The 16,117-nt window shown below is 40.7% G+C and overlaps 1 protein-coding gene across 1 annotated transcript in view; it reads right to left on the bottom strand.

Moving 5' to 3' along the window:
* The window catches only part of Ryr3 (ryanodine receptor 3), a 369,815-nt gene that overhangs the window by 284,946 nt on the left and 68,752 nt on the right, over positions 1–16,117 (bottom strand). Inside the window, exons 7-11 of the mRNA XM_047539293.1 lie at positions 13,751–13,863; positions 12,762–12,861; positions 10,015–10,108; positions 6,972–7,046; positions 4,569–4,725 (exon numbers count right to left, since the gene is read on the bottom strand). Of these exons, the coding sequence (XP_047395249.1) occupies positions 4,569–4,725; positions 6,972–7,046; positions 10,015–10,108; positions 12,762–12,861; positions 13,751–13,863 (539 nt within the window). The remainder of the gene's footprint in view (positions 1–4,568; positions 4,726–6,971; positions 7,047–10,014; positions 10,109–12,761; positions 12,862–13,750; positions 13,864–16,117) is intronic.

Genomic DNA, 16,117 nt, shown 5'->3' with positions numbered 1-16,117 from the left:
TGCAATGTCAAGAGCATGGAAAAATGATGTGAAATCAAATTCACAGAAATTTGACTTGGATGTTCAAAACAAAGTGAATCTCTCTCGCTGAATGTGTATAGCGATGGGATTATGATAGCCAAATGATTACCCAATGATGACAGAACATTTCCACAAAGATAATGGAGGTGAAGACGGAATGCATTCTACTCTCTGTTGCAATGTATGGTCACATTTAGGCATTCCTTCAGCTAGCAATTTTAAATTTGAACAGGTGTACATTATGTAAGGTTTCTCTCTCTTCTCTCTCTCTCTCTCTCTCACACACACACACACACACACACACACACACACACACACACGGGAGTGGGCAAGTCTGTGTGATCCTTGTCACGCAGAGATCCAGGTTTAGTGACAATGGCTGTAACAGAAGCAAGGACTGCATGTGACACTTGGTCTGGAAGCATGAGAAGGAGAGAAGGGACATTTTAGTGGTGGTGTGTGGAGCATTCGAGAATAAGCTTGGTGGTAGGCAGAAATAACATGTCCAAAGACTGATACATATTTAGTATGCTGGAACTCAATACAACCCCGACCAAGTGGGAAGAGACAGGGGCAGGGCAGACAGAGGTTGGATATGAATGGATTTTTTAAGACAGACCATTGATGAGGTACAAGTAGATTAAGAACTGTGTTCCAGGTCTCACAGAGGCACATGGAAGTCAAGGTCCGAGTTAGGCAACTCAGAAGTCATGCCATGTCTCATCCAGTATCACTTTCAGAGTAAGGTTGTGGGGCTGCACTGCAGACCATCCCAGACCTCCCTCTGACCAGCATCATCCTGCTGAAGAGAGGGTAGGGGGACCCCAACTTAGATCACTTTCTGCTTATTATAGCAGAATATATATATCCACACACTTGAAAGTATGTATAGATATGAAAATATGTATGTGTGATATATATGTGCATATATGTGATGATGTGTGTATATACATATACACGTATATATATATATATATATATATATATATATATACACTCTACACACACACACACACACACACACACACACACACACACATCCATACATCAAGCCAGGCTGGTGCCTGGATGTGGTCACCTTGCAGCAAGGCCCAATCACACCCCCATCTTATCTAGCACACAAGATCCCCAGGGGCGCCTACCACCTTCCTTGTAAGGGCCACTAGCTAAGGATGTAATTGTGCACCTGCAGCTGTTCCATGGCCCCTGATTTAGTAGTCAAAACTTCATAGGCTAATGCAACCCATCAGAAAATGCAGGGTGGGAAGCTCACTGTTACCAAAAGACTCATGGCTCAGCTAACCCAGTGCCTTTTCAAAACATGTGACTGAGCCCAAATGGTGCTCTTCCCAGGAGTCTCTTTTTCTGTATACCATACCCTCCTGCCTACAGAGAGAATCAGATCAATACCCCACTTCCTTCCCAATTCCACCCACATAGGACACAGCTCACTGTCTTCTCTACCTCTCACTCCCACTGAGTGTCCTGATTCCTGCACCACCATCCAGATCCTGCTATGTGATCTCAGACTTCTTTCTGCTATTTTGTCATCTAACACCTGTAACAGTCAGAAGATGGCAAGATGACTCAATGCCTTTGCGTTACGGAAAAACAGTCTCCAACTCCTGTCCTCTGTTAGCTGAGATCCTCACTACTATGTGTGGGGTCATAGCAGTGTTCACTTAAGAAAGATCACCTGGAACTAGTGAGGTAAGAATTTCCTTACTAAGGGACCATGTGGAGGCCTGGAGAAATCAGGCACCGCCCCCACAGCTATGTGGATAGTGTATGGCAGAGTTGTGTGCACCCCACATGTTTTTCTTTTTTTGAGTAGCTTCGCAGTCTAAGATGCCAAATGCTCCTTCCGTATGACATCCCAAGGAAGCCCCAATTGCCTGTGGGAACACAGCCATATGTGCCCTGTTTGGAGCCTAGGTAATTTTACTTTCAATTCCTTTCAAACGGAAATAAGGGTAACTGAGCTGTGCACTACTGCACTGACAGTTATTGAGAATTCTAACATAGTAACTCCAGTGAAATGTGAGCACATTGCCAAGTGCACAGGACAATGTGACCCATGGGTGACTTTTATCTCCAGCTCTGCTATGCTGTTGGCCTCCATGATACTGGAGGACTTTCCAGCTATCAGCTGCTTGCACTCAGATGTATGGAAATGGAGGGATTTGGGAGATACCAAATGGGCTCTTGGGTGATCAGTGCATTCAGAGGCCAGAAGTGGAGCCAGGTGGAAGGACTGTTATAAGGATCCTATGGGTCTCTGAACTTTTCTGGCTTCCCCCAGAGACCATGGCACAGTTCTGAGCCATGCTCCATAAGGCTAAGCCAAGAAGTGAATGAGACAGAAGAGTTCCCTTGGAACAGGATCCTGCCAGCTGCTTGGGAGGCTGCCTGACTCCTCGGCTATAAGAGAAATGGTAAAGAACCTGGGGTCACCTTTGTATCCCAGTACCTCTAGAGTGGGGAGGGGAACAAGGGATAGAGTGCTCAGGTGAAGAAAGGCTAAGCTGGTATTCTCATGTAGGCACTTCTTTGGTCATCAGCCATAAAGACTCATCTGGTTTTCCACCTCCTCCCAGCTGTTCTCACCTCCACTCCACACCCCAGTTGCCTCTCAGGGGAGAATGTGATTCTGCCTACCTCTGGACTTAAACTTTCCCGTGACTTATTTTCTTTGATTTTTTTAAAGTAAGCTATACTACCTTAAACTACTTCTTGGAACCCAATATGTTGACTAACTAGATATAAATTTGAATTTAAAATCTCACTTGTGCTGGGAATAAAATAAAAGTATTGATCATAACATGAAGGAGATATGCTTAAAAAACCATAATGAATTTAGCCAATAGGCCACTGGAAGAAGAGTAGATGGAAGGTGACATCAGAGGGGAGTTTAGGAAAATATGGGCAAGAGGCTCACATTCTTTAATGTTTCAAAAATAGGCGTAGGAAAAGTCTTATTCTAATGTAGGGCAATTTGGAGGGGAAAAAACATGCCAAAGAATTTCTCTGCCTAAAAGAACCATAGAACAATAAAAGGAGGGAAAAGACTCAGTGCTCCTGCTTCAAAGAAGGGCAGTTCTGAAAGATTGGCCTCTTCCAACACATCAGGAAGCAGCAGTGCCCTATAGAACATTCAGCTGTCAGCTTCACCCCAAGCCTGCATGAACAGAATCAGCAATAACCCTTCCCTGAAATCATGCTGAGAACGGAAATCAAATCTATTCTGGAAAAGAGCAAAGAAGAATGAAACTACAGATAAAGTTCCCAAAGGAGACACTGAGAGTTCCTCTCAGAAGCACAGACTTTCTGATAACTGTGCACTTGTCTACGGAGCCCTTCTTATGCTTGGATGATCTTTCCAGAACAATCATAAAGTGGCAGAGCATCCAACTGTCCATCAGAAGTTAGTGCAGCATGCAGTTCTGACTACCCAACTATATCCAGCTCAGAGTTATACAGAATTAAACCCTGGCCGAGTTTTAAAGTGAGAGGTTTGAAAAAAAAAAGGTGTTTATATATACATCAAATGGCAAAACTTTTCACTTGGGGTTGGCCTCACTAGCATAGGATCCATTCTTATTGGAGGTTAGGGATGGGTAAGACAAAGTTAAGAGATCTGGGGAGTGGAGGTTGCCATGAAAAAGGATAGAGAAGGTACTAGTAACTTTGTGCAACACAAATAACCACAGATCATGTCATATCCAGAATCATGTCTTCTCTGAATCTCTCTGATCTCTCTGAAATAACTTGCATGACTTAAGTAAATGTAGTTCTTTATTTCTTGATTTTTTTTTTTTTTTTGGTACTGGATATTGAAACTGGGGTTGGGGGACTTAATCATGGAGCCACATCCCCAGCCTTTTATATGTTTTATATTGAGACAGGGTCTCACTAAGTTGCTTAGGGTCTCATTAAATTGCTGAGGCTCATGTTCTTCACTATTTAAAAAATAGGTGTAGGAAAAGTCTAATTCTAATGTAGGGCAATTTGGGGGAGAAAAACATATGCCAAAGAATTTCTCGGCCTAAAGGTACCAGAGAATAATAAAAAAGAGAGGAAAAGACTCAGTGTTTCTGCTTCAAAGAAGGGCAATGTTCTTCCCGAGAACTTGCAATCCTCCTGCCTCGGCCTTCTGAGTTACAGGCAAGAGTCACCATGCTTGGCAAGTAAATGTAGTTCTGACAATCATGCCTCCATTGCTTTAGAGGATCGAGGCCTATAACTTAGAAGTTATTAAAGACAACGCAGACTGCACTATACACCAATGGTATTTCCCATCAGCCTCCGAGCAACAATGTCCATTCCTGTAATCATTATGTTCTCTGGTGCTCTTATTCAAGACTTTATCCCTCATCCAAAGCACACATTCTTCTAAAAACTCAGTTCAAAATAGATGAAAGTGATCACCATAGGTCTGAATTCCAATTTTACTTTGCTTCGGTATACTTCCTTATCAGGCAGAGCTCTACCTGGAGGTTTCTGATCTTTCATTTTAGAACAGGGTCAAAGTCCACTTCACATCTTACCTTTGACGCTCGGAAGGAGAAGGCTGTAGACTTGGTGTCTGACTTTTCCCGGTCTTGCAGCAGAAGGCCTTGGTCCTCCGTCAAGGCCAGGTAGTGCCCTGTGGTGAGATGCCGGAGTCGGAAAGCCTGGCCCCATCGGATATTACTGCCACTCCAGCTGGGAAGAGGAAGCACACGTGAAATTTTATTAATACAAAAATAAGTCCTTGTCAGTATTTGCCTTGTGCTTTCTGACACATGCCAATGAACTTCTGCTCCCACTGGGGTTCATCATTATAGGACATTGTACCATACCCCTGCTTGGCCTAGGGTCTTACATGTGTCTTTGACTCAGCACAGAGCTCTCTTCCCTCTTAAAGACCCAACAAGGAACACAATCCTGAGGGCAGATCAGTGGCTTAACATAACTGGAAGTCCCAAATTGCCAATTTTCTCTTCATTCTAGTGAAGAATCAATGCAAAAATAGATGGAAAGCTTGCCTTTTCAGGAAAATGTGTATCTAGGTAAGTAAAGCCTTTCCAAATGTGTTATCTGAACTAAACATTTAACTACCACCAACAGTTCTATCTTCAAGAGAAATAGTCAAAACAGAAAAAAGTCTGCAGAGCTTACCCTTCCCAAGGAGAGATATGTAATAAACAAGCATAATAGGTAAGCAAACACTGTGTTATGCTAGATGGAAATAAATTCCATAGAGAAAAGTAAAGTCAAATAAAGGGTTTGAGATCAGGAAGATCCTGTGCTGAATATGAGTCTTTTCATGGTCCTTCACCAAAAGAGTAGTTTTCAACCAAAGTTATGGCAGTATAAAAAGTATCTGCCAAAAAATTAGGAATTCAAAATTCATCTTCTATTAGAATAAGGTGTTTTGAATTTGAATAAGATGCTTAAGAGATATGTTTGTAAATATTTTTAAATCACTCTGTACTTTGTCCAACCCTTGGAGAATCAATGGATCCAAATCATATTGAGAAAAGGCTTAAATTATTCATGTTTATGTCTCTGGGGCAATGAATTCACAACCATAACAATAACTATACTACATCCCTATTTTGACTTTTTAAAAAGTCAGTTAAGCAAGAAGGTATACTATCCTAAGAAAAAGGGCATGCTACCATTCGATTTTTTTTTATTGTGGAAAATTATTTATTTTTGAATCATGTATTTGTATTTCAATTTAAGGTCTAGAAAATGGTAATTTATAATTTTTTAAATTTTTTAAATTTTATTTGTTCTAATTAGTTGTACATACAGTAGAATGCATTTATACATTTTGACAGATCATACATAAATGGAGTGTAATCTCTCATTTTTCTGATTATACATATTGCAGGATGATATCGGTCATGCAGTTACAAATGCATATGAGGTAATAATGTCTGTTTTTAACAGGATAAGAATGTGAATGCCCTAAGCTAGTTAACAAGTGGATGCTTCTTAAAAAACAGTATTTCTTTTACACTAACTATATGCCATTTATACTTGTCAATTATACCAAATAGCCTTTAAATCAGCAATTCCTAACCAGTTTCTCAGTAAAAAATTTGAATGAGTATGTGTGTGTGCACGTATTCTAATATTTTCTTCTCATTTCCTGTGGATTATCTTGAAGACCTCTGTGGGGGTATACACTCCTCATGACAAAGACTTTTAATGTGAACATGTACTCAGGGAGATGCTGAACTGAGTGCTATAGAAAAAGGCAGAGGAAGGAAATCAGATGGTGCTGCTTAACTGTCTTTCCAGCAGTTTAGTTCTAGCCCAAATTCCCACCTGCTCAGCAAAATAAAGGTCCTGCTTTCCATTGGATTGCCCTTCAGTAGTATGGAGTTTAGTAGACAAGTTACTATATTTTAGTGAGCAGTTCCTCAAGCTCAAGGTTGGAAAGTCAGTTTCCTGCTCCTTTCACTTGGGCACATTACCATCTCTGAAAAGTTCTGGTAAGTAATTTTCCTCACAGCTACATTTCCAGTGAAGTTTTAATTTCTCTTACCCCATGCCATGTGGCTATCTGTCTGTCTCTGTCATTTCAATCTAACTTGCGACTGGAGTCCATAAATCTGGAAGGAGGGAGAAGACTCTCTGGGTTCCAGAGAATCTCCTTAAGAAAACAATGTGAGAACTTTGATGGCTTTCAGCGACCACGTCTGAGCTTGCCTTTCATTACATGGCTGCCACAAGAGCAGCTGAGCCACCTAGCCTCTGACAAAACGGTGGTCTTGGAAATTGTGTGTGTGCATTGTTCCTTGAAAACAAAGTCACAAAAATTTCAGAACTCAGTTCTGTACCAAGGACTTTTGAGAGTTTGCCAGGTGACATGGGGCAAATGAGATATTTATGAGAATGGACTACATTGGAAAAGCAGGCATCTTGAAAACAACACTACCTGGAGCCTCCATTACCTTATTCGAAGGGGTTCCACTCTCCACAGAGACCTGGCTCGTGTCCCTGCTCCCCCGGCTTCATAGAATACTCTCCTGTGAGCAGAGTTGGAGATCAGCACCAGATGAGGAACAGCTCCCTGCAGAGGCTGCTCAGACCAGCTGCTGTCTAGGCTTTCCCACAGTCAGCAAAATGCAAAGCAAGATTTAAAGGGAGGCATGCACACTTTCCAGTATCTTAGGAGGCATAAAAACTACTTAAGGGGAGAGGACTGCTTACCAGTTCATGGAGCACTAGGGTAAAGTAAAAAAGGGACAAGAACATCTCCATTTCTGCAACAGGATCAAATTATCCCAGTCATACACCATGACACTAACATAGAATGCTCCGAATATTTAGGGCTCAGCTCCTTGATATAGTTTTGCGTCTTTTATAAATGGATTTGTACTTTTAAAACACAGTGAGGACTGGAAAGATCTCTCAGGTGGAGGTGAAGTGCCTCACCCTAGGTCACAGGTGAGACAGCACAGGGGCTGGCCCTAGAGGATCCCCTACCCCTGACATCTGAGGGGTTCTTCAAAATTCATTCTTCCTACCTGGGACATTCTGGCAGCTTGATCTGTTTGATCTCACAAGGTTACTGAGGTTAAAACAACTTGTTCCTGTCTCTAAAACAATTCCAAGGAGAGGAAAGGAGTGGGTGGTGAGTTGAGGTGCTTTTGAAAGCTTGGCTGACAGCTCAGCCTTAGCTTCAATAGGTTAAATGACTTGTCCCAGGGTGTTTGACAAGCCAGAGGCAGAGCTAGAGATCAGAGCTCAGAATGTGATATTGTTGATCTTGGGTTGCCATTCTGGGAGTCTCTCTCTATTGAGCCCAACTGCTCCCAGAGTTTAAGAGGGAAAAAAATGATTTCCTCTGGAGAGCCAGCACCACTGCATGTCTTCATGGCTGCTGGAATTTCAGCATGTTCTCCATTTCTTATTCCCTTATACTCCCCAAGATTTCAGTGTTTCTGACAGTCCTGGCCAGTTCTGAAAAAATTCCTGACAACAGAAGATAAGGAAAAGGCCATTCATGTCTCCTGGACATCAAATAACACCAAGGCATCCACTTTGATTGGCATATCAACTCATACAAAACTTCAGGGTACTCAATATCTGCTTACTTGCCTTAATATCAACCCTTTCCTGCTTCCCTATAAAAGAAGGGGATAAACCCTGTTATTTTTAACTGGTGTTTCTTTTTATAAAACAAATTAGAGTACATGGAGTCCTGAACCAAAGGTAGGCCACCTCCACTCTTATCTCAGTCATGGAATGCATGTTGCTCTTGAAGCCCATTTTGGGGGCTGGTCTCTATCTAACTCAATCTCCTCACCCCTCCTTTCAAACACCTGCCTTGCCTCTCCATTTTTTTTTTTTTTAAGCAGGAATGCTCACCAAATGACAATCTCTCCAAGCAGCCTAGTTTCTGCCCAGGCTGTAGTTCTATGTGGTAGGGCTGGTTTTTGGAAGCAGAGGTGAGTACTTTACTTTTTCCATATTCCTACCCTTAGAAGTAGAACAGGAATGGGAAGAAGAATTAATAAAGTTCTAGTGTATTCCATCTTAGATAGAGATAACTGTAAATATCTTAGTTATAGATATCTTATATCTTAGATATAGATAAATGTTTTGCTCAACCACAAAACTTTAGTTTTTTAGCTCCCAGCAAAACTTCCCTTGATAGAGCAGACAGTAAATAATCTATTGCATAGTCTCACAACTTAACAAATAAAGGAAAAAAAGCCTGTAACTGAATAGGCTTGTAGGACATTGTTTAGGGTAGGAGATTCTTAATTCTAAGGGAAACCAGGTCAACCAAACTTCCCTACTCAGAGATAACTCTCAACCACTGGACCAATGTCAGTGAGGCAGGGAGTGAATTAATCATGACTCTTGACATAGGTCTGTGCTTTACGTGCTCTAGACACTGTTCTAGGTCACATTTGGTTCTCATGAAGTGCTATTCAGAGGACCCAGCAAGTAGGAAGATATTCAGAGGTATAAGGGATTCATATTGCCAATGGATAGCTTCTAAGATACACAACTACTACGTTCAAGTACAGTGTTTCTGGGCTCCTTTAGTACAAATAAGGAATGAGGCCTGAGGTACAGCCAACAGTTCTGGCTTTCAGGCTCCCATCTGAAATCAGTCAGCGTGGAATCTTTGGCAGGAACCTGACCTAGACAATTTTCAACTTGTGAAGATTTGTGAGCCCACGTCTCCAACGAAATAAAAGAAATGTGGCCAAGTTTTCCATAGGCATTACACACACAAAAGGAAAAGAAAGCATTTCCACCAGATCACACTCACTGTTGTCCCAAATTCAGTCTAATGTAGATCCTAACTTTGATTTTAAAAAGTACCAGTTTAGTATTAAGACGTGAATTAGTATCTTCCATTGCATAGGAATTTTGGATACACATCTGTCAAGGTTCAAATGGAGGACCAGAGAGAACATCAGCTCAGTGGCATTCTCTAGCCACTGCCCTGGCACCACCCCCTGCTGAATCCAGTTCCTGTTGGATATTGACTTTGGGTTTCTCCAATGCTAGTTGGGAATAAGCAAAACTAAATCAACTAGCTCCACCTTAATTACTTAGCATGTGGAAGGGGAAGAATAGAGATGATTTGCCTTTGAAAAACCCAGTGAATAATTTGTGTAAGCACACAGATTCACTAGGATAATTATCCCAATTTCCATCTCCAAAATGGGTGCTTCAGTCTCCAGTCAATGTAAATGGAAACTCCTTAGACTTGGGAGCACCTGAAGAAAATGAAGGGATTGGGAAGCACGATAGAATTGCTTGCCTAAGAAGAGCACAGATAGCTCTTTCTGTGAGCAAATGCTACTGTCCTGCCACTCCTATTTTGCAAACTGGAACTCATGGCTGTAGGAAGGCTTGTCAATTGAACCACATCTGCAGAATTCATCTGTGGCCAAATACAAATGCAAACTCTTTAGTTTGTGTCATCTGGGGCTGGCAGCAGCTAGGAGGAGGAGGAAGCTATTGGCTTACCTGTGCTGGGAATCATTCTGGTCTGTAGATGGTATCGTCAGACACTCATCATGACCATGGAAAAGACGTACTACATGCCCACCAAGTAGGTAACCTAAAAAAATGATCACATTCTACCATGAACTAATGGGAAGTTAAAAGAGAATACCATGATTAAAAAGGGCAAAATCATGCAGGTCTGTACTAGTTACAGAACATACCAAGAGATGCACTTGGGAAATTATAAATTCCACAAATTCAGGCCTCAGGCAGAAATGACAAGAAAGTCAAAATAATTCTAACACTGAAAGTTAAATAGGGTTTCTGAAATGAGCAAGTCCAACATCAAAAGGAAAGGTGAAAATAGTGTGTCAATTGAAGTCATTAAAAAACAAAAGAAATTTAAGTTGCTATTGTTAGGAAGATAAGAATTTTCCAGTTACTTAGGATATACATACATACAAAACCAAATTCCCAGATAAATTCCTACAATCTCACTACATATGCTTTGTGGCAAAATCCAATTCACAGTCCTTAGAAAGAAGGTGCTGGGAATGGGGATAGCAAACTGCTGTTAAGAACTGTCTTGGGAAATACATTTAACAAATGCAAATCAAAACTAGATGGTACTTCCAAAGCACAAAGGCAGAAGCAGAAGTACTCTCCAGCATCTCTGGTGGACAAGTGTGGATGGTGCTATCAGCGAGCACTAAGCTTTCAGAATAAAGGAATCACAAGAATTATGGAGTTCAGATACTGAAAGGAAACAATGGACTTTAAAGACATGATCCCCATTAGTCTTCAAATAAATTCTTGGCCTTAATTGAAAGAATATAGAAGCAAGAGAAAGTCCCCAGTCTGAGCTTGCTGTGCAAAACAAAACAAACAACAACAACAACAAAAACAAAACCAAAAAAAGGATGTTATTCCTCTGAATTATTAAAAAAAAACAACAACAGTTCTCAGGGCTACTCTGTTCTCAGGAGACATATGTACTTAATATGCTCAATGTCTGTATCAGAATTTTAAGTCACATAATTAGATCACTTGGGGGACTGTCTTAAACTATTTTGGGTGCTGGATTATAGTAATAGTAATGAGAAATCATGCCAGAGGTAAAAAGGTGCATCTGCTGCAGTGACAGTGTGATACTCATTAATTCAGGGTTTTTGTTTTGTTTTCTTTTGTTTTGCTTTCCCATCTAGACAAGAATTGATTAGAACTTTTAAAAATATTCAGAAGTCTTGTTCCAATTTTCATATATCTTATTGTACTAATATTTCCAGTTTTATGTATTTGCACTAAAAATAATTCATGATAAGGGACTTCTTAGCTAATTTATTTAGAAAAGTAGGTCTCTCAGGGATCAAGTTCGTCATTAAACTGTCCCTCATCTCCTGATGGGTAAGGCCGCTCCCCCTTAGGAGTTCATCATTAACAGTTTGTGGGCTCCTTCAAACAATACCCTCCTCACCAGAGCAAACTGCCAAGTGCTGGTTTAGGTTTTCTTAACTGACACATGGGGCCATGGTCAGGAAAGACATATAATGAGCAGGATTGCTAATGCTCATGAGGGCTAAAGGGCATTTCTCAGCAGTGGATGCGCCAAGGGCATTTTCCACAGAGCTGGATGGCACAAGTGATGATCTGCCCGGGTTACCTCACCACAAAAGCACTCAACACTTCTATGAGGACCCTTTTGACATGATTTGCAAATACCCTTTAATTAATCTCTATAAGTCCTTTGTTGAGACTGAGAGAATTTTATTCCTACAGTGATAATGAGAAACTTAACATAGGATTGAGTAAAAACTTTGCAGGGGAAGATTGAAACATGGAGCTTCTTGATTCCTGACAGAAAGAGAAAGGCTGAGAATAGACTTAGGTTGGCGGGTTAATCCCAGCGTCGAGGAAGAGGGCTGAATGCATCCTGCCTTTACAAAGCTTTCCACACATTGCCCAAAGAGTTAAGAACTTGTCATTTCCCAGTTATGCAGCTTAGCTATGATGTCTTCTAAAACTGGGGTATCACCTTGACAATTCTTATTTTTCAATTTTCAAACAGCACTGATGGGCACTCCCAGTTTGAAACTTAGTAAGCTAAGGAAGAAAAATAGAGTTAAAGTCTGTGATATGACTATTTTTAAAAAATTCTGATCTTGCTATAAAGTGCCAGAATGAAATGCAATAACCCACAGGTCATTCACATTTTATTATTCTGCTCAGCTGCGATATTACCTACAAGTGAGCCAAGGCCAGTATGTTTATTACGTAACCTGCTCCAGCAAGGAAGGTGAAGGCAAAGTTGGATGATCTTATTTCCAAGGGAGAAATAACATACTGAGAAATTTTCACTGATTTTTAAGTGGTCTTCCGTAAATAAAAACAAATGACTACAGTTTTACTGTAGGGGAAGTTGTGAAGTGTCACCTTCTTGGCAAAAGATCACTTCTAAAATAGAAGTTGCTGAGGTCTGTCTACCTGTAACTAGTAACCATAAATAAAAATGAAGATGCGGTGATTCAAGTCCTGAATGCGTATAGTGCTAAACTAACAGTGGATGAAAAATAAAGTCAGGGATGCTCATGTAATCAAAGGGACAGAAAAAAAAATCCATATGGACATCAGAGAAATAAATATATGTGAACTAAAACCATGCTACCTGTGTATCAAGACATTCAGGTGGCAGCTGGGAAATAAAAAAATGTCAATATATGCACACAAGAGAGACTGGCAGGCTCAGGGCTGACTGAATACAAAAAGCACACCTTCTTCGATGCTACTTCCTGAGCACGTAGGATGTACATTCCAGAGTGTTTGCATGAAGGAGGCATCCACTTGTATGTTACCATTTGATATGGAGAGATGCTGCAGCAGAAACAGAAGTGAAACATTCTTTAAATCACGAGTCCAATCCTGACAGAGCAGCTCACCTACAATTTTAAGGATTAAGTTAAACAGCCTTACACTTATCTGGCCTTTTCTACATAGCCTGTAGGAGCTTTCTCCACCCAATCTAGGAGCAGCTTCAAAGGGGAACACTTTATTCAGGGAAGAGGAAGTATTCAGCCACAGAGGTGGCAGACAAGTTGACTTCATCCCCTCAGCTGGATCCCTGATTCAACATGAAGTCACAAAATATCTATTCTTCATAGGATTAGGAAACTCACAGATGGGAAAAAGAACTCCCACATGTGGACAAGGCAAAGTAAAATCTGCTGACTGGGTTGACTATGAGAAACTCTTGAGAAGCTTAAAAACTTCTCTTCAAGCATCCCCACCCTCCACCATGGGACTGGTGTCAGTGATGTCTGCCTAGTTCTCATCCCCAGCTGTGCAATCTCACCTGCATCTTCCACTTCTGCAACGCCCCAGGCACTAACACATTTTAAATTTTCATTCTTTCTCCAACGAATGCTTATTTTCCTTTATTATATTCTTTTTGGTTTGTTCTCTACTGGGCAAGAGCTAAAGGGTGTGGTAAATCACAGTCACTTTAACTAATGTATAAATAATGCCTGGGACATGTTAGCAGAGTTTGCTGGACATAAACCATAAACTCAAAAGATAACTAAGAGCTGAGTTCCAGGCCCCATGAGCCTGTGGGCCTGGTGTGGGAGAGAAGTTTCCATTTCCCAAGTGTACTGTGAAGAGGCATCTTATCCTGCTCAACCTGCTGAGGCTGTTATCCTTGGTCATCTACTACTAAAGGGAAAAATTCTGGAACTGAAAAGCAGCTGTTGAACACGGTACTTACGAGGTATCTTTCAGAGGACACACTGACGAGGATCAGGTCATCGCCAATCCGAACCTTTTCTCCCTCGGACCTCTGTTTGGAAGCAGGATGTATGGTCCACCAACAGGCTTCTCCTACATGAAGACTCCTGAGTTAGTCATTGCTTCCTGGAGGGCGGGGTCTCTCATTCTGTCCCTCACTCTCCCAGTGACAACCTTAAAACTCTCCTCCCTACTCCAGATTTAAGTTTCCATTTACCTATAACCATTCCAGCTGGCCTCACATATGTCCTCGAGTACACCTATCTTTCATATCCAGAAAGACAGGGTGTGGCAAAGAGTATCTGAGATTGGACACCATAGAAGTTTGAGTATTTTCAAAGCATATAGAAAAATGCTTTCCTTATAGTCCGTTTTAAATCTAAGAATTTATTTCACTGGTCTACTACATTTAGACACTTTTATCTTTGCCCCCCACCACTCTTCATGAAATACTATTAAAACATTAGAAAAGGAATTTTTTTTTTTTTTTGTACAGGGTATTGAACCAGGGATGCTTAAGGGCTACTGAGCCACATTCCCAGCTCTTTAAAAAATTTTTTTTAAATTTTTATTTTTAGATAGGGTCTCACTAAGTTACTTGTGGCTTCATAAGTAGCTGGGGTTTGAATTTGAGATCCTCTTGTCTCAGCCTCCCTGAGATGCTGGGATTACAGGCATACTCCACCATGATCAGCAGAAAAGGGATTTCATAAGGGCCTAAACCTATAAGGACTAAGACAACAAATAACAAGGTCAAAGAAGGAAAGTAATTGACATTTTGGAAAAAGGAAAGCAGATAGATGATTTTATCCAAGAGAAAGCTAAAGCCCAAGTCTCTGAGTAAGAAATAAAGAAGAAACCATCAATAAATAAATATATAGCCTATATTCTTCAGAAAAATCTCTGGGGTTGGAGATAAGGTACTTGTGAAGGAAGCAGTTAAAGATGGGTTGAAAACAGGAGGGCTGACTGAAAGCTTCAAAGGACATCCAATCCCCAGGTCCTTCTCTGTCCTACACAGTAGACTTTTCTTCCTCCCTGCTATAAAAGAATTCTAGTCAATCAAATGGAAAACTAACAAGGATCTGGCCTTGGAAATCCAGGCACTGTCAAAGGAGGAAGTGGAGTCTTGCTGAGACCAAGTAATTAAAACTTCACACTTGATTAGTAAAACCCCATCTCCTCCCCTCTGCTTCCACCTCTCAGCTTCCAGAGTGCCCACTGCAAAGCTGAACCACCTCAGCTCTGCTGCCCAAATCTGAAGATTAATTTTTAGGAAGCCAAACTCTTTAAGATAAAAGACACTATTGGCTGAGGGTCTCCCATGAAAGGCCCAGGTCTCTACCATATTGTCCAAGAGCGAGACTTAGCAGATGCAGGTCAGAGTTAGCTTCCAGGCAACATCTGCTGCCTTTACCTAGACAGGAGTGAAGATTAAGGATTATCAGAAACCCGAGGCAAGTCCCCAACACAAATGACAGGAACAAAGCATAAAGGGGTCAATGCTGGAGGAAATAAAGAACAAAAGAACTTAACAAAATCTTACAATTAATAATCTCAGAGAGATAACAAGAAAGTTCTGTTTTTCTCTGAAGAACCCCTTCAGAGAAAAATAAAATACTCTTTGATCCTGAAAAGAGAGAGAGAGAGAAAAAAGATTATAAGAAGAAGTGGAAAAATTCTTTCAGAAAGAAAAACTGATTAGAAATAGGAGCGAAAAGAGAATTAGAAAATTGATCTAGAGGAATTTCATAAAGCAAGAACAGAGGAAATTAACAAAAAAAATTATTATTAAAATTTTTCCACTGCAAGACAAGCATTTTCAACCAAATTGAAAGGACCCATAGAGTCCCTGTGTAGTGAAGAATAGAGATCTACACCAAGGTCTATTCCTGTGAAACTTCAGAACAGAAAGGATCCACTCCAAGACTTACTGTGGAATTTTTAACACCAGGGCGAAAAGAAGATCTTAGAAGTGTTCGGAAAAGAAAAACAGTCATGCACCAAGCGTCAGGAGTCAGAATGTAGACTTCTCACCAATCAGACCACAAACTAGAAGAAAGCCTTCAGGAAGATGAGGAAAAAATATTTTCTGATGCACAATTAAACTAAAGTATGAAGTACTTGTGAAATTATAAAAAAGAAATGTTCAGACAATAGTTATCTCCCAATTACACCTCTGCTGCAAAAGCTACTGGGTAGCATGCTCCACCACTGGTGGATGAAGTGGTAAATGAAGAAAGGAAAATTCCACAAGATCCAGAAAACATGGAATTGAGGAAAGAGGCAAAGGGAAAGAGTCCCTGAATGATGGTGGATATTTCTTTTATTTATTTATTTAATTATT

Source organism: Sciurus carolinensis, chromosome 2 (assembly GCF_902686445.1).
Source record: "Sciurus carolinensis chromosome 2, mSciCar1.2, whole genome shotgun sequence".
NCBI lineage: Eukaryota > Metazoa > Chordata > Mammalia > Rodentia > Sciuridae > Sciurus > Sciurus carolinensis.
This window is presented reverse-complemented; position numbering and strand designations above follow the sequence as displayed.